Below are 19,026 nucleotides of genomic sequence, written 5' to 3'. Positions count from 1 at the left end.
AGATTGTTGAATGTGTGCTTTGAGAAAGGTATGGTGCCAATTGACTGGGCAAGTGCTTGTGTGGTCCCGTTGTATAAAGGCAAGGGTGATAAGTATGAATGTACTAGCTTTAGGGGTATAAGTCTGTTGAGTGTTGTAGGTAAGGTGTATGGTAGAGTGTTAATTATGAGAGTTAGAGAGGGTACAGAGGGAGTGATTAGTGATGAGCAGTGTGGCTTTAGGAGAGGGAGGGGATGCGTTGATCAGGTGTTTGCTGTGAGACAAGTGTGTGAAAAGTATTTAGCGAAAGGCAAGGATGTGTTTTGGGCATTTATGGATTTAAAGAAAGCGTATGATAGAATTGATAGGGAGGCTTTGTGGACTGTTTTAAGATTGTATGGACTTGATGGTAGGTTACTAAAAGGGGTGAAAAGTTTTTATGTAAATAGTAGAGCATGTGTAAGAGTGGGAAATGCTGTGAGTGATTGGTTTCCCGTGAGAGTGGGGCTGCGACAGGGATGTGTGATGTCGCCTTGGTTGTTTAATATTTGCATGGATGGTGTTGTAAGGGAGGTGAATGCAAGAGTTATAGGTGGTCTGAGTCTGGTAAATATTGATGGTGGAGATTGGAATCTGAAGCAGCTGCTGTTTGCAGATGATACTGCACTGGTGGCTGATTCAGAGGAGAGATTGAGACAGTTGGTAGAGTAGTTTGGAAGGGTGTGTGAAAGGAGGAATTTGAAAGTAAATGAGAATAAGAGTAAAGTGATGAAGTGTACGAGGTTGATAGATGGTAGGGGGATGAATATAGTTTTGAATGGTGAGTTGCTTGAGGAGGTAGATTGTTTTAAATATCTAGTGTCACATGTTGCTGTGGATGGAAGAATAGATGCAGAAGTGAAGTTTAGAGTAAATGAAGTAGGAAAGGTGCTGGGAGGAATGAAAAAAGTGTTTAAATGTCATTCGCTTAGAATGGATGTAAAGAGAAGGCTGTATGAGGGTGTTGTGGTACCGACTGCATTATATGGGGCTGAAACATGGAATATGGGTGTAGCAGAGAGGAAAAGTTTGAATGTAATGGAGATGAGGTGTCTCAGGAGTATGTGTGGAGTGACGCGTATGGATCGGGTGCGAAATGATGAAGTGCGAAGGAGAACTGGAGTTGTTCGGGAGATGGCTGGTAGAGTTGAGCAGAGGGTGTTGCGATGGTTTGGGCATATGGAGAGAATGGATAATGAGCGATTGGTGAAAAAGATAACTAGATCTGATGTGAGAGGTGTAAGGCTGAGAGGAAGACCACGAATAGGATGGATGGACAGTGTGAAGAGAGCGCTGGATGCGAGAGGGATGTCTGTTGAGCAAGGAAAAGTGGCTGTGCGTGACAGAAATAAATGGAGAGAAATTGTGAATGAATAAGTGATGACGCAGCCCTGAGGGGATATTCTCCCGCATTTGGTCTGATCAGCTAGTCAGGTCAGGTGCGGGTAAGGGGATGGGTCTGTTATGATGTGGCAGGGGTAAACCAGTTCTGCTGTCGGGCCCTGCTGCGGATGTCACTGATTGCATTGCGCAGTTGACCTTTGTGCGGTGTGGTGCGGTGAGGATCTGTCCATTCTCCCCTTTGGGGCTAAGATGTGAATGAATGTGTTTGAATGCATGAGTAAATGGAGAGTGTGTCGTCCTGTCTCGGCTACCTCCCTTTCCTTGGGGGAAGCAGCCTAGGTATATAAATAGATAGAGATTGATAGACAGATATTGCCAGATTCGTACATTACCTTCAGTGCAACTAATATTCCCATCTCCAAAAGTATTTAAATTCTTGGCGTCTCACTTAACAATGCCCTCAGCTGGACATCTCATGTTAGATCACTTGTTAAAACCGCCTCAAAGAAGCTTGGATTATTCTACAGAGTCCGTAACTTCTTCCCTGATGAGCAGTTGGCTATAATTTATAAGTCATGTGTGCTCTCAGCTTGAATATTGCTCACCCTTGTGGAATGGATGTGGAGAGGTTGCATTAAAACAACTAAATAAAATTCAGAACAAAGCTGTTAGAATTTTTAACAACCCTGCCATTACAAATAAACTACTTCCCCTGTAAGTAAGAAGGAATGTTGCCTCCCTTGCATTATTTTATAGATATATTTTCGGTAAATGCTCAGAAGTAGTTGCGTCCATGGTGCCACCTCTCCATGCCTTCCCTCGTGCTACTCTGGCATCTGATAGCGCTCATGACTGGATGTCACTCAGCCATACTGCAGAACTTCTGCCTATCAGAATTCTTTCATTCCCCGAATTGCATCTCTCTGGAACTCGCTTCCCCAGAGTTGTTTCCCTCCAAATTTCAACCCACAGCTGATCAAGTGTAACTGTTGCAGATATTTTATGAACAGAGGACACCAGTGATCTGGTGTGTGGATTATTATTTTTTTTCATTTGTTTTTCCTTCCTTCGTTCTGTTATTAATATATATATATATATATATATATATATATATATATATATATATATATATATATATATATATATATATATATATATATATATATATATATATATATATATATGTGTGTGTGTGTGTGTGTGTGTGTGTGTGTGTGTGTGTGTGTGTGTGTGTGTGTGTGTGTGTGTGTGTGTGTGTGTGTTTGAGTTTAAAGATTGTATGGACTTTAGGATAGGTTGTTAATAGGAGTGAAATGTTTTTATGTCAACAGTACAGCGTGTGTAAGAGAGTGGGAAATACTATGACTGATTGATTTCCTGTGAGAGTGAGGCTGCGGCAGGGATGTGTGGTGTGATTGTGTCCCCCCCTGTGGCGGGGAGAACACAATCTGGCCGCACTACGGGGTGGTACTACTACTCTGCGACCAGGTTGTGTTAGGAAGAATACTGTCACCGTATTCCCTGCGTGTCGTAAAAGGCGACTAAAAGGGGCGGGGTGAGGGACTAGGGACCCCCTCCTCTGTTTTTTAGTTCCTAAAAAGAAACAGGCCTAAGAAAGGGATGGGGGATGGAGTTATCCCCGTACCCTGAAGATTGGGTCTATGAATGTGCGTGGATGTAGTACAGTTGAGGCTAAAAGGGAGGAGATTGGAAGAATGTTTGTGAGAAGAATGTTGGATGTGTTAGCTTTGAGCGAAACGAAGATGAAAGGGAAGGGTGAGTCTATGTTTGGAAGTGTGAATGGAAGATCGTCAGGTGTTGATAGAGGAAGGGCAAGAGAAGGTGTGACCTTGTTAGTGAGTCCGGAAGTACAGCAGTGTGTGATTGAATGGAAGGAGGTGTCATCAAGACTGATGTGGGTGAAAGCGAAATTTGAACGTGAGTTGTGGGTGTTTGTGAGTGCATATGGGCCTGGTAGTGAAAGGGATGAAGAAGAAAGGGAGTCTTTCTGGAATGATGTTGATGAGTGTCTGCAGAGTTTTGGAGCGAATGTGAATGTGGTAATGATGGAGATCTGAATGCTAGAGTGGGAAATGTAGCAATTGAAGGTGTAGTTGGTATGCATGGTGTGCCTGGAAGAAATGAAAATGGGGAACGAATGATAGCGATGCGTGTTGAGTGAGAGATGGTGATTGGAAATACGCTGTTTGAGAAGAAAGATATTTATAAGTATACATGGGTGAGACAGGAGGGTGGAAGGGTTGTTGATAGAGCTTTGATGGACTATGTGGTTGTGTCTAGGAATGTAATAGGAAGATTGTTGGATGTGAGAGTTCTGAGAGGGGAGGGTGGAGGTATATCTGACCACTACCTGGTGGAGGGAAAGTTAAGAGTAGGTAAGAGATGGGTGAGAGCTAGGAGGGTTAGGTGTGGCAGGGAGGTTTTGAAAGTGAGTGAGTTGGATAAAAGAGAGAAAAAGATAGAGTATCAGGAGAAATTGAAAGATGAGTGGAACGCACTGAAAGATTAGGAAAATGGCAGTGTGGAGGAGGAATGGCAGTTGTTTAAGAGTGCTGTGGTGGGGCATGCAGAAGAGGTGTGTGGTGTGAGACGTGTGGGTGGTGGTGTAAGAAAAGGAAGTGAATGGTGGTGCGAGGAAGTAAGTATGGCTGTGGCTGAGAAGAGACGTGCGTATGAAGTGTGGCTGCAGAGGAAGGATGAGATGTCATATGAAAGGTATAAGGAAAAGAGGAATAGGTTGAGAAGGGCTGTGCGTGATGCTAAAGTGGCAGCAGATGAGAGGTGGGGTAGGCGGCTTACAGAGAATTTTCAACAGAATAAGACAATGTTTTGGAAGGAGGTGAAAAGGGTGCGAAAGGGAGAGTCTGGGAAGGAAGAACGAGTAAAAGCAGAGGATGGAAGGATGTTAATTGAGATGGATGCAGTAAGGAAGAGATGGGCAGAGTATTTTGAAAGATTGTTAAATGTAGAGGAGTGAAGGGTGGCTGAGATAGTGGCGGATGGAAGGGTGCAAGGAATAAATGTGTTGGGAGAGTTGAATGATTCTTTGATCACGAAGGAGGAAGTGGAGACGGCAGTAAAGGAGATGAAAACAGGGAAAGCTGCAGGTATGGATGGGTGTGCTGTGGAATGCCTGAAGAATGGTGGAGTGACCATTGTTGATTGGTTAGTAAGATTGTTGAATGTGTGCTTTGTGAAAGGTATGGTGCCAATTGACTGGGCAAGTGCTTGTGTGGTCCCGTTGTATAAAGGCAAGGGTGATAAGTATGAATGTACTAGCTTTAGGGGTATAAGTCTGTTGAGTGTTGTAGTTAAGGTTTATGGTAGAGTGTTAACTATGAGAGTTAGAGAGGGTACAGAGGGAGTGATTGGTGAAGAGCAGTGTGGCTTTAGGAGAGGGAGGGGATGCGTGGATCACGTGTTTGCTGTGAGACAAGTGTGTGAAAACTATTTAGCGAAAGGCAATGATGTGTTTTGGGCATTCATGGATTTAGAGAAAGCGTATGATAGAATTGATAGGGAGGCTTTGTGGACTGTTTTAAGATTGTATGGACTTGATGGTAGGTTACTAAAAGGGGTGAAAAGTTTTTATGTAAATAATAGAGCGTGTGTAAGAGTGGAAAATGCAGTGAGTGACTGGTTTCCCGTGAGAGTGGGGCTGCAACAGGGATGCGTGATGTCGCCTTGGTTGTTTAATATTTACATGGATGGTGTTGTAAGGGAAGTGAATGCAAGAGTTTTAGGTGGAGGTCTGAGTCTGGTGAATGTTGATGGTGGAGAGTGGAATCTGAAGCAGCTGCTGTTTGCAGATGATACTGCACTGGTGGCTGATTCAGAGGAGAGATTGAGACAGTTGGTAGAGTAGTTTGGAAGGGTGTGTGAAAGGAGGAAATTGAAAGTAAATGAGGATAAGAGTAAAGTGATGAAGTGTACGAGGTTGGTAGATGATAGAGAGATGAATATAGCATTGAATGGCGAGTTGCTTGAGGAGGTAGAGTGTTTTAAATATCTAGGGTCACATGTTGCTGTGGATGGAAGAATAGATGCAGAAGTGAAGTTTAGAATAAATGAAGTAGGAAAGGTGCTGGGAGGAATGAAAAGTGTTTAAATGTCGTTCGCTTAGAATGGATGTAAAGAGAAGATTGTATGAGGGTGTTGTGGTACCGATTGCGTTATATGGGGCTGAAACATGGAATATGGGTGTAGGAGAGAGGAAAAGTTTGAATGTAATGGAGATGAGGTGTCTGAGGAGTATGTGTGGAGTGACGCGTATGGATCGAGTGCGAAATGATGAAGTGCGAAGGAGAACTGGAGTTGTTCGGGAGATGGCTGGTAGAGTTGAGCAGAGGGTGTTGCGATGGTTTGGGCATATGGAGAGAATGGAAAATGAGCGATTTGTGAAAAAGATAACTAGATCTGATGTGAGAGGTGTAAGGCTGAGAGGAAGACCACGAATAGGATGGATGGACAGTGTGAAGAGAGCACTGGATGCGAGAGGGATGTCTGTTGAGCAAGGAAGATTGGCTGTGCGTGACAGAAATAAATGGAGAGAAATTGTGAATGAATAAGTGATGACGCAGCCCTGAGGGGATATTCTCCCGCATTTGGTCTGATCAGCTAGTCAGGTCAGGTGCGGGTAAGGGGATGGGTCTGTTATGATGTGGCAGGGGTAAACCAGTTCTGCTGTCGGGCCCTGCTGCGGATGTCACTGATTGCATTGCGCAGTTGACCCTTGTGCGGTGTGGTGCGGTGAGGATCTGTCCGTTCTTCCCTTGGGGCTAAGATGCGAATGAATGTGTTTGAATGGATGAGTAAATGGGGAGTGTGTCGTCCTGTCTCGGCTACCTCCCTTTCCTTGGGGGAAGCACCCTAGGTATATAGATAAATAGGATGGTGTTGTAAGAGAGATGAATGCGAGAGTGTTAGGTAGAGGTTTGAGTCTGGTGAATGTTGATGGCAGTGAGTGGAATTTGAATCAGTTGCTGTTTGCGGGTGATACTGCATATGTGGATGATTCGGAGGAGAGATTGGGACACTTGGTAGAGGAGCTTGGAAGAAGAGTGGAAAGGAGGAAGTGAGAGTAAATGAGAATAAAAGTAATGTGATGAAGTATACGAGGTTGGTAGATGGTAGGAGGATGAATGTAGTTTTGAATGGTGAGTTATTTGAGGATGTATAGTGTTTTAAGTGTTTAGGGTCACATGTTGCTGTGGATGGAGGGATAGATGTAAAAGTGAAGGTTAGAATGAATGAAGTAGGAAAGGTTTTGGGAGGACTGAAAAAAGTTTTTAGATGTCGTTCATTTAGAATGGATGAAAGGAGAAGACTTTATGAGGAGGCAGTGGTACCAACTGCGTTATTTAGGGCTGAAACATGGAATATGGGTGTAGCAGAAAGGAAAAGTTTGAATGTGATGGAGATGAGGTGTCTCAGCATTATGCGTGGAGTGACGCGTATGGATAGAGTAAAAAATGATGAAGTGTGAAGGAGAACTGTAGTCACGCAGATAATGGCTGACTGAGTTGAACAGAGAGTACTGCAACAGTTTGGGCATATGGAGAGAATGGTTGAAGAGCGATTGGTGATAAAGATAACTGAATAGGATATGAGAGGTGTAAGGCTGAGAGGATGACCACGAATTGAATGGACGGACAGTGTTAAGAGAGCGTTAGAAGCAAGAGGGACTTCCGTAGAGCATGGAAGAGTTGCTGCACATGATAGGAAAGATTAGAGAGACATTGTGGATGAATAAATGGTGACGCCGCCCTGTAGGGATATTATCCTGCATTTTGTCTGACCAGCTGATCAGGTCAGGTGTGGATAAGGGGATGGATCCATTATGATGTGGTAGGGGTAAACCAGCTCTGCTGTTGGGCCCAGCTGCGGATGTCGCTGCTTACACTGCGCAGTTGACCCTCGTGCTGTGTGGTGTAGTGAGGATCTGTCCCTTTTCACCTTCGGGAAAACATATGAAAAAATGTGTGTGTGGATGACTGAATTGGGAGTGTGTCGTCCTGTCTCGGCTACTCCCCTTTCTTTGGAGGAGGATGCAGCCTAAGTGTGTGTATATATATAATGTGTGTGTGTGGAGAAAGAGAGAGAGAGAGAGAGAGAGAGAGAGAGAGACGGTGATGCTGGTGTGTAGCAATATTTACCGCCGCAGCACTTTATTTATATGTTAGAATCTTACAATAAATTCCACTGCATTCATGTGTCAAAATCTCACAATAACTTCCTTCCTCTCCCCAGCGATAACTCAGTGCAGTAAACCAAGGACGCTGGAGTTTTGCCAGTCTCAGCTGGACAAATGTAGCCAGGTAACATATTTCACAAGTTTTATTTTGGCTTTACCTTCATTACTAGACCTGTTAAACGCTGGACATACCACATTCTCTCTCTCTCTCTCTCTCTCTCTCTCTACATCATTTTATCAAACCTGTTGTTATCGCGAAAAGTTTCATCTCTTTTATTTCTAAAGCCTTTCAACCTATCTTAAATATAATGATTCTGAAGCATCTTTCCATTCGTTAAATTAATGTTCTTTAACCGTCGATATGAATTCAGTCAGGGATGCTCCACTGGCAATTTTTAGTTAATTAATTTTACTTATTTATCTATTAATTTGTATTTCTCTCAGACTCTTGTTCATAATCTTTTTGGAATTTCTGCAAAGCCTTTACTATTGTACTAAACATCAACAAGTACTGAAAGGGTTCAGTTGTATATAATGTTGGCTGTGTATACTTTTATCTTCAGTACAGTTAGAAGACGCTTCATAATGAAAATCGAGTCAATAGTGGGGAAAAAATTAAGCCATGACAATCTGTAATATATTTTGCAACTGAGTTCTCATGTAATATGTTAAGTATTGACGAATATCACCGCACCCCCTCAGCGGACGTCCAGCAGCAGCAGCAGCAGCAGCAGCAGCAGTAGTAGTAGTAGCAGCAGTAGTAGCATTTGTAGTAGTAGCAGTAGTTGTAGTAGTAATAGTAGTAGTAGTAGTAGCTGTTGTAACCCCAGACTCATATGAATGTGAACCCAGTGGCTTCAGGCTGAAGTTACCCTTCTCTTGCAGATCACATCCTCCTTTTGGTGGATGGGGTGTGAGTTAAGCGAGGTTTGTATAACCAGGCAGTGGAGCCACATAGTCATGTCAGGTGCCACCGGGTGAAGGGGTCCCTCTCCAGCACTCCAGATATACCGTAAACTGAAAAAAAAAATAACATGGTGGTAAATATCTGTCTTTAATAAGTCAGGTTAAAAATAACTTGCTTCACAATCTGGTTAGACTCGTTAGTTGGAGTTGGAGTGAGATGAATCTTTATGTTATGGTGATTAGCGGATTTATTCTACCTGCATGAATCAACTCTTGCACTTTACTATAAAATTCCTACGTCAGTTTTTTTTCTATACTGAGTGGTGTTCTTTCTCACCTTTTCCTGCCGGTTTCGGCTGGAGGGGTTGGTCGGCGTGAGAGAGCCTTCTTCTTTGCTATCCCTGTTTTATTCTAGTAGTTTAGTTCCACTGCTGGAAGAGACGCCTAACAGGAGCCAACTGGCTTACTGCAGTTGTCTTCTCTACTTATGATCTTATCTCCTTATGTATAGAACGAAAGGAATAGTCAACCCAGACCCACCCTGCAAGACCTATTGCAACTGTAAACTAATTGGTCTTAATTATTTACTTATGTGTTTTACTTTTTTACCATGTGACCTCTAGTACCGTAATGAGATAAGGTTACTCCAGTCTGATTATGAAACTCAGATGGGAAAGAAAACATCAGCTTAGTTCTATAGGCGGGTTTCTTGTGCGGTGGGGAAGCTTACTAACACTTCTTTCTTACCTTCCTATTTTATTGCCATGTTGGTCTACGGGGAAGTGGCTGTGATAGGGTGCATCCAGACTGAAAGTGGGCAGGCACTTCCGAGCCAGAGCGGGTTGAGGAGGGAGATTTTAAATCACAGTAACTCGTATCCTTAGCTGCATGCAATTCTTTTTCTTCGGGTACACTTAGTCATCCAGTCATATAGCAATGTCTGAGTGCCTCGAGAAGAGAATCAGCAACGTTGCACCTTTGTCATCCTCCCAAAGAAAATCAGGGATTATGGTTTTTTAACATTAGGTTGGACCCAAGTTTGTTAGGTATAAATTTGGCTCAATGTCAAAACACGGTTATTCTGATGATTTTTTGGTCTGATTACCCTAATTCTTTCATCTACTCCCAAGGAAAGGTGCGATGGTGCCGAATTATTTTTCAACGAACTCTCCTCCGTGCTGCCAACATAACTGGATGACTAAGTGAACCAGAAGAACAAAACACCTGGCCACACTGCCATCGGTTGCGAACAACCACCAGCATGAGCATGCATGGATTTGCCCAGGAAGAGTTGACAGTTAACTTTGAAGCAAAGCAGGCAGGACTGATATAGTGCAACTTAACACTGAGGTTTCACTAACATCATTTGTATAGGAGACATGCCGTATGATGCACAATAACAGAGCAGTGGAAGAGGACTGAAGAAAAAAAGGTAAATTTTCGTATTTACACCCGACTCCCAAACAAGCTTAAAATTATATTTTTCCGAAGGATTTTAGTGCTTTTCGTTTGAATCTGATAATCATTCCTGTCGGAAATTATTATTTTTTTTTTTTTGCGGTCCCTCCCCCCTCCAAGAATAATGGGGGACCTGTCGGAAAGCGGGGTTTTGAGTGGGGAAAACATGCAAAAACGAGTGATTTCCGACTGAAACTGGATTCAATTTCATACCAAAAACACTAAAATCCTTCGGAAAAATATAATTTTATGTTTCTTAGGGAGTTCTTGTTTCCTAACTGGGGGATTTCGCCCCCCAGACCCCCCCCAGCCCTGGCCGTGCTTCCTAACTGGCACCCCTGACATTAACCAAACCTCCTAGCGTGGAACGTTTGAAATTCTACTTTGTGATTGGCTGAATCATGTGCGACGCATGCGCTTTATCCACCCACACACATAACACGCACAAACGAACACACACAACTGTCCGACCACTGCAGGGGAAAGATGGCTCTCTACTGTACTATTGAAAATAATAACAATATAAATTGCATAACTCATCAACGGATGATGTACGACGGAAGTGCCATAGAAAATGCCTATAGTGTTAGGTGAGTTAGCCCATTTTCTTGTCAGTGAGTTGGGTGTAAATACGAAATAATACAAAAAAAAAATGTGTCTAGTCAGTTTATTTTTGTGTACACATATACACATACTGATCTGGTGATAGCCTTTTTGTCCATGAATTTCTATTACAAGGCAAAACAAACTGTACACTACACGAGTTATACGTGTTATTCTGAGAGATAACCAAGATATTAGGCTGAAAATTGCAGTAATAAAGTTATAGGACTATTTCAAAGCTCTAATGATGGGTATGTAAGCAAAACCTATGTTCTTTTTCCAAGGTACTGAGCCTTCATCTGAAAAGAAGTACTCTGCGAATGTCTCTCATTTTTCCCCTTTACTGAGTACCATTCTTCTGTTGGGTTCTAAAACCGCACATTACCAGGATTTTCTTTTATATCACCTATGGGACTAGCTGTTGCACCCTACCGCTTCTTCAGTAATCATGTTATACTGTAGGATGCATACACATTTAGTGATCTATACTGCTTTATCAAAACAATTCTTGTTTATTCATTATTCTAAATTTCTGTCCTGTGATAAATAAAACTAATTCTCTGCTTTAAACCCTGTCTAGGGCAATATGTGGCTTTCAGGAAGCAGAATGTACTCCAGCATAATGTTTTCCAGCAACTGTGACATTCTTAAGAATGCCGTCTACGATTTTTTTTTTCTTTTACTGCCAGGGATCTTGCCGCCTGCAGTTGCCAAGGGTGATGACGTCGCCATGGCAACACCAGCCTACTCGCCAAGAGTTCGGATGTTCAAACGCTCCAGCCCGCCTCAGCCCCCTCGTAATCAGGATGCACCCTTATGACCAAATACTTAAGATTCTTTATAACTATTTCCACAGATCCTAAGTAAAATCCACGGTGATGTGGATCAGGAGACCTACGAAGCTGGAATTGGTTATGTTTCTGAATGCTCCGAGCTCTTCAACGCCCATATCAATTTAGAGAAGATCCCTCCAACTCTGGCTGGTAAGTTGTTTGATTTTCCCTGGAATGATTATTGCTTCCATTGCCAAGAGCCATCTGAGTGTGGCATGCACATGATGGAGTTTATTATCTCGAGCATGGAAGCATACATTCCTTTATCATATCCTTTGACTAATGCAAAAAAAAAAAAAAAGTTTAATCACGCTTGTTCTAATGGTGTTCACAACAAGAAGGCCTATAAAAGATACTGGAGCCAACCCACCCCCGAATCTCATCTATTTTATGCTTCTGCCCAGAATCGTGCTAAGTCTGCTCATCGCTCTGCTAAAAATAATTTCATCCATACTAAATGCTCTGAACTCTCCAATTCGAATTATTCCTGCTCCTTCTGGCACCTTCCCAGAAACCTTTTTAACAACTTTACCTCATCATCCTTCCCTCCTCTTTTCCGTTCTGATGGCTCTGTAGCTATTTCTTCTACTGATACAGAAGAAATCTTCGTTCAGACTTTCCCTTCGAATTCCTTTTCAAAAGATTCAGGTGATGACCCTCCATCTCTTCCCTCCTCTGACTTCCTCATAACTGAAATTAAAATTTCTTCAATTACTGATATATTTTCTGCCATCACTTGCTTAAATTCTAACAAGGCATATGGCCTGATGGGATCCTTCCTATTGTCCTAAAGAACTGTGATTCTGTAAACTCTGTTGTCTTTTTATATCAACTTGCATCTTTCTTTCTTGCTGGAAGTTTGCTCTCGTTCAGCCTGACCCAAAGAGGGGTGACAATTCACAGCTTCTAACTATCGCCCAATTACTTTAACATCCTGTATTTCAAAAGTTTTCGGGTCTGTTCTTAACAAAAGTTTTTTAAAGCATCTTTCCTATCGCAACCTTCTTCCTGATCGTCAGTATGGGTTCTGTCAGGAACGCTTCGCTGGTGATCTTCACACCTACCCTTCAGAATCCTTGTCATCCTCCTTTCGGGACTTTGGCGAAAGCTTTGCCATTCCACTTGACATCCCAAAGGTTTTCTATCGAGTCCGTCACAAATCTTTAATTTCCAAACTACCCTATTGCGGTTTCTATCCTTCTATCTACACCTTCATCGCTAGCTTCCTTTCTGCTTGTTCTATAGCAGCTGTTGTACACAGCCACCGTTCTTCTCGTAGAGCCATCAATAGTGGTGTTCCTCAGGGCTCTCTCCTATCTCCAGCTCTTTTCCTTTTATTCACCAATGACCTAATCTGTACACCTAACCATATTCACTCATATGTTAATGATTCCACCCTTCACCTTACCATTCGCTTCCTGCAGCGTCCATCTCAGCAGTTTCTTCAACGAACACGGGATGAGGCTATGGCACAACTAATGTCTGACTTGGCTTATATCTCTGATTTGGGCAAAAGAAAAAAAAAGTTTTTATACTTAGTTCTATCATCTATCAATGCAACAAAATCTTTCACAGGAGTAGGCCTACCCTACAGTTTTAACAATATCCACCTTCATAACCTTTCAACATACTTGGGGTTTCATTGTCTCGGTATTTATATTGTAAAGTTAATATAACATCTCTCTGAGTGAGTTCTTTGATCTCAATGTGGGACTGAAACAGGGGTGTGTGATGTCTCCATGGCTGTTTAATATATATATGGATGGGGTTGTAAAGGAGGTGCAAGGTAGGGCAGTGGATGTGGGGCTGGCCCTAATGAATGAGGGTGAGATTTGGAAGCTTCCGGTGTTGCTGTTTGCTGATGATACAGTATTGTAGAGTGAAGATGAATGGGAGTTGCAAGGTTTGGTGAATGAATTTGGGACAGTGTGTAGGAGGAGGAAGCTGAAAGTTAATGTAAACAAAAGTAAAGTTATGGTGTTTGAGAGGAATGAAGTCACAGAGTGTGCAGTGAGGTTGGATGGTGAGGATATGGAGAATGTGAGTGCATTCAAGTATTTGGGTAGTGTGATGAGTAAGGATGGAACTTTGGGGGATGAAGTACTTGAAAGGGTACAGCAGGGAAGGAAGGTTGTTGGTACACTGAAAGCAGTGATGAGAAATAGGGAGGTGAGTATGGAAGTTAAGAAGTCACTGCATGATGGCATTGTGATCCCTACTCTGACGTATGGAAGCGAGGCGTGGACCTTGCAAGAGGGGAACAAGTCAAGAGTGAGAGCAGTGGAAATGAGTTACTTGAGAGGAGCATGTGGAGTGACGTGGAGGGACAGGTTGACGAATGAAGAAGTGAAGGAACGTTGTGGGGTAGATGTGGATGTGGTTGAGAAGATTAGGAGAAATACACTGAGGTGGTTTGGACATGTGGAGAGAATAGAGAATGAAAGACTAAGAGGGTGTATGTAGGTGAGGTGGAGGGAGGGAGGGAAAGGGAGGGGTAGACCGAGGATGAGGTGGAGGGACGGAGTTGAGAGGTATATGAGGGAGGGGGGGGTGAGTTGGGGGGAGGGTAGTCAAATGGTGGGTGACAGAGTGACTTGGAGGCGTTTTGTCTGCGGCCACCCTTTGCGGGATTAGGGCGTCGGGCTATAGACAGATAGATAGATAGATCTTAAAATCTGCTTCCAAGAAATTTGTTGTGCTATACTTTCTTTACACCTGCAAAGTTGTTGACATTGTGTAAGGGTTTTAGTCGCCCCTGTGTAAAGTTCAACTGGCATGTGCGAGGAGGCTCCCAACACATAGCTCTTCTCAATAGGGTGGAGTCAAGGCTTTTCATCTCATTAACTCTGGTCCTCTTACTGGCTCCCTTCAAACTCTGTCTCTTTGTTGCACTATTGCATCTTTATCTCTTTTCTATCGCTACTTCAATGGTCACTGCTCTTTTGAACTGTCTTCCTGCATCCCTCCAACACTATGGCGGGCACGTAGCATCCGTCTAGCATCAAACTCTCATCCCTTTTGTGTCCAGCTCTTTAATGCAAGGGTTAACCGCTACTCTCAATCCTTCATCTATGCAACAGGTCAATACTGGAACTGTGTCCCTCCGTCTGTTTTTCCTACTGCCTACGATGGCCAGTCTTTCAAACGCAGTGTGTCCAGGCATCTTGAAATGTATGGACCTTGAATTTGGCTCTCTGTTTTCTCGTTTTTCTTTTTCTTCTTGAAAAGAGCAATTTGAAGGCCCCTCGCCTTTGGTTCCTTCTTTCTTGTATTAAAAAATAGTTAGTTCTCTTCTGCTACCGTCCCTTCCCCCTCCCCCTTTCTTTCGTTCGTCCACCTCATCGTTGAGTTTTCTGTGACGAATTTTCAGAGACCTTGACCTACTTTTCAAGGTCCCAGGTTCAGATATGTCCAATAATCATGAATTTTCAACTTCAGTTTACTTCAAACTTACTGTTGATAAATGAACATGGAAGGAAATCTCGTGATACAATCATTTTCAAAACTTTTTTATTAAAAAAAATATATTAATGGACATTCATGCCAGACATTAGAATATTTCGAACATCACACTTTTCAATTGCTCTTCCATACAGGAGAAAAGAAAACATAACTTTATGGCACCTTTCCCCCACACGTTTTGCCTGATCCTGTTTACTTTTTGGATGCAGTTTGCCCAACTGTTTTTGAGTTCTAACAAAGAAAAGGAAAGTTGTGCCCGTCAGCAGTTATTTTCCCAAAGGCTAGGTGGAGATCGGTAAATGTTCTTGACGGTTACTCTTCTAGTGAGTATTGTTATTATTCCATCATTTTTCATTTGTTTATTTCATCATACTTACTGAGGATTTACAGCAGCATGACAATAATACACTGACCGAGTTTCAGTGATCTTGTCCTACTCATGAATTTTTAACCTAAACTTACACCAAAACTATTATACTGTAGATACATCAAGATAGAAAGAAAACCTGTGATAAAATCATTTTCCGGACATTTGCACTGAAAAATTTGAAGGTCATTCATACGTGGCATTACGATATTTCGGACATCCCAGTTCAATTGCTCTATCATATACCGGTATATATATATATATATATATATATATATATATATATATATATATATATATATATATATATATATATATATATATATATATATATATGAGGCATTTCTTGGCCTAAGAAGTTTTGTTTGGTCTTGGACTAGATATGTATACATTTTCATGGCAATTTGGTCATCGTTTTGTGAGTTTTTATAGAAAAACTAAGTTCAGCAATATTTTCACAGATGGAGAGCAGTAATTGTCTTCGGCAGTTACAGTCTTCTAGTTGATGTCCATCTATTACCATTGGTGGAGATCCTTGTCTTCATCCGTATACTTGTTATTATTGATCTCCACCTATATGTGGTGATCACTGCATCTGTCATTATTATTATTATTATTATTATTATTATTATTATTATTATTATTATTCCATCTCTTTTCTTCACCGAATTTCATCAATCTTATTGAAGATGTACGGCACCATCGCCCTATTCCGCTGACTGATTATTAAATACAATAAAAAACTGGTGATGCAACTGCCAGGGTCAAATGCCACTGGACAACAAGGTAAACGATCCTCAAAACAATCATACCAAAAGAAAATTGATTTATGTAAAAATACCTAAAATGACGGCAAAATAATTAATGAAATATCAGCTACCTATAAAAGTGGTAGGAAGCCTGGTTCCTGAAGAAAACTAAAAACAAGAGTGAAATAGTCATTGCTCCTTCATGCATCGGGGACAGACAGTAGGCACCATCCGCCTCCCAATACCTATGGGGGAATTCCTGACATATTTCCTCTAGACTGCAAGTGATGGACATTAAGGGGAACAAGGCAATCATCACAATACGGCTGATTCCCTCCACACATCAGGAACCCATGAGAAAGCTGTGAGTGCCCAGTGCAAAGCTGGGCAACAGACACCTCCAATCACTGAGGTATGGAGGAGAGAACCCTCGGCAAAAGTACCTTCTTAAAATTTCCCTTTAATCTCTCATGAGCAATAGCATCCCACTGTCTCTGTCAACAAGCACATGTCGCATACTTCAAGGAAGCGTCATATCGGAAGTGGGAAGCAGGTACTTGGTAGGGGACCGTCGTGAAGATACAGCTTTAGCTAATGTATCCACCCTCTCATTGCTCCCACAACAACATGTGAGGGAACCAAACAAAACTAGACAAGTTTACTGTACAAAGGAGTACAAAGGACACCAAACAGCAACAGACCTTATGGTCCTTTCGAGGGTGTTTGTTACAGAGTAGACTATGAATACGAGATCTAACTCTATGTGCTGAAGGATAAGGAGAGTAAAGCAAGAAGACTGCCCCCACCTCCACACCCTGCAGTTATAACTAGCAAGAAAAAGTGAGAAAAATCACCATGAAGCAGGGAAAAACTGACATGGAAATTTGATAGGAAACGCTGAAAAGGAAAAGCTACATCCTATAATACTTTGTCTACTGTATAAGCTACCAGTATGAATAACCTGAAAGAGAAAGTAGTAAAGTAATATGAACAATCTAATAAATAAATAACTACTGCATGACACTATGTACGGGTATGTTGAGTTGACGGGGCGTCTGCGAACACACTGTGGAAATTATACAGTGCACAGTGTGTATATACAGGGGTGGTGTGGCAGCCTTTCCTGGCGCTATTAAGTTAGGCGGCAGTCAATCAGGCCACAGCTCCGTTCATTCCACTGAGACTAGGAACTTTCCCAGGTGGGACAAGCACACAAGTCACCTCCTGAAGCAGTGTCCCCTGGTACATTAAAAAAAATCCCAATGATGGCCGAGTAACTAACAGGGACCCTCAGTGATCCACAGCCCATCACAGGTCGAAAGGATGAGTAGTGACCGTTAACTCAGGGCTATCTGTGCATATCTCAGTCTGTGCATGTACTATATTTGCATTTAATATATTGGTCCAGGCTTTAAAAAAACTAAAATAAAATAGAATAGAAAATTATACATACACAAGTGTTTTATTCATGAGTAAACATATTAAGCTGGGGGTTAGATGCCAAATACTTATCCAGGCGACCTTTAAAGGTATGCACTGCATTACAATTTACTACTTTGGAGGGCATTTTATTCCATAAATTTACAGCTCTATTGAAGAAGAAATGCTTAGCTTCATGTGACTGGAATCGTTTGCCAATTAGTTTATGCTCATTGCCTCTAGTGTAATTCGAGTGATCAACTGTGAAGTATTTATCGACAGCCATGTTATCGTGTCCTTTGAATATATTGAATACTTGAATTAAAAATCCTCGTATCCTCCGTTTTGTTAGGGTAAAGAGATTCAGGGCTTCTAAACGTTCCTCATACGGTTTATTTCTCAATATAAGTATCATCTTTGTCATCCTTCGCTGCACTCTTTCAAGCTTTTCCATATCCTTTTTATAACACGGTGACCAAAACTGAACACAATACTCCAAGTGCCGGCGTACTAAGGAATTATACTGTACAAAGTGAGGACAATATTATCGGATTTATATTCAAATGCTCTGCCTATGAATCCAGTCACTTTATTGGCTTTTTTCACAGCTTCAGTACATTGTTTGCTTGGTTTCAAATCACTTGTAATTATAACTCCTAAGTCTTTTTCATGATTTACCCAATCACGTTGAACATTATTCATGCTATAACTAGCTCTTACATTTTTACTGCCAATGTTTAGCACTTTGCATTTGTCAATATTGAAATCAATTTGCCAAACTTGGGCCCAGTTAAACAGCTGATCAAGATCTCTCTGAACTGCCTGCCTTTGCAGTGCTGTGTCTGCTCAGTTACTTATTCTAGTATCATCAGCAAATTTTGAAATCTTACAACACAATCCTTCATCAATATCATTTACATATATTAAGAAAAGAATAGGACTTAACACTGAACCCTGCGGCACTCCACTTGTAACGTTTATCCAGTCTTACTCTTTTCCATTTATTACAACTCTTTGCTTTCGTCTGGTGAGCCAATCTTCTACCCACCTGAGAACACTGTTGCTAAAACCATGTGCCTGTAGCTTCTGGGGGAGTCTTTTGTGTGGAACTTTGCCAAAAGCCTTTTGAAAATCGAGGTAGACCACATCAACAGATTTAGTCTCGTCATACATGTTCAGTATATCATTGAAAAAGTCCAGCAGATTCGTGAGGCAAGAGCGATTATTACGAAAACTGTAATGCTAGGTGTGTTAGGCTCGGCTTCCCGTTCCGTAAACGCCTAGCGTATGGCGGGGCTCTCTTTCGAAACTGGGGATTAGACAAATAAGAGAGAGACAGGACAAAAAACTCCAGGCAACAACCTTACACTTGTATTGCTTAGTTAGACAGGGGAATATACAGATGTTCAGACGCAAGTATACTGGACGATTATAACTCTTATGTCTAGATATGGTTAGTAGTATCTCACAGGATACTGTTTTGAGTCACAGTGAATAGCACTTGAGGTAGAGCCTTCTCAGTTAGAGAAGTCTAGGGTCTCTATGCGTGTGGAGTTGTTAAGGTTATTTTACACTGGGGAGGGTTGTGTAAGGCACTGGGGTCTGATTATGATTATACAGTAGTAGTACAAGATAATTTCTGATGGCAGCATA

General features: G+C 41.9%; 1 protein-coding gene across 1 annotated transcript in view; it reads left to right on the top strand.

Annotated features, from left to right (window-relative positions):
- LOC145395416 (uncharacterized) overlaps nucleotides 1-19,026 on the top strand; it is a 149,017-nt gene that overhangs the window by 71,859 nt on the left and 58,132 nt on the right. The window contains exons 3-4 of the mRNA XM_080269020.1: nucleotides 7,633-7,700; nucleotides 11,400-11,526. Coding sequence (XP_080125146.1) covers nucleotides 7,633-7,700; nucleotides 11,400-11,526 — 195 coding nt within the window. The remainder of the gene's footprint in view (nucleotides 1-7,632; nucleotides 7,701-11,399; nucleotides 11,527-19,026) is intronic.

This window comes from Coenobita brevimanus, chromosome 31 (genome assembly GCF_032717465.1).
Source record: "Coenobita brevimanus isolate Jiangsu-jjx chromosome 31, ASM3271746v2, whole genome shotgun sequence".
In the NCBI taxonomy this organism is placed as follows: domain Eukaryota; kingdom Metazoa; phylum Arthropoda; class Malacostraca; order Decapoda; family Coenobitidae; genus Coenobita; species Coenobita brevimanus.
Note: the sequence above shows the minus strand (reverse complement) of the source record. Positions and strands in the feature narration are given on the sequence as shown.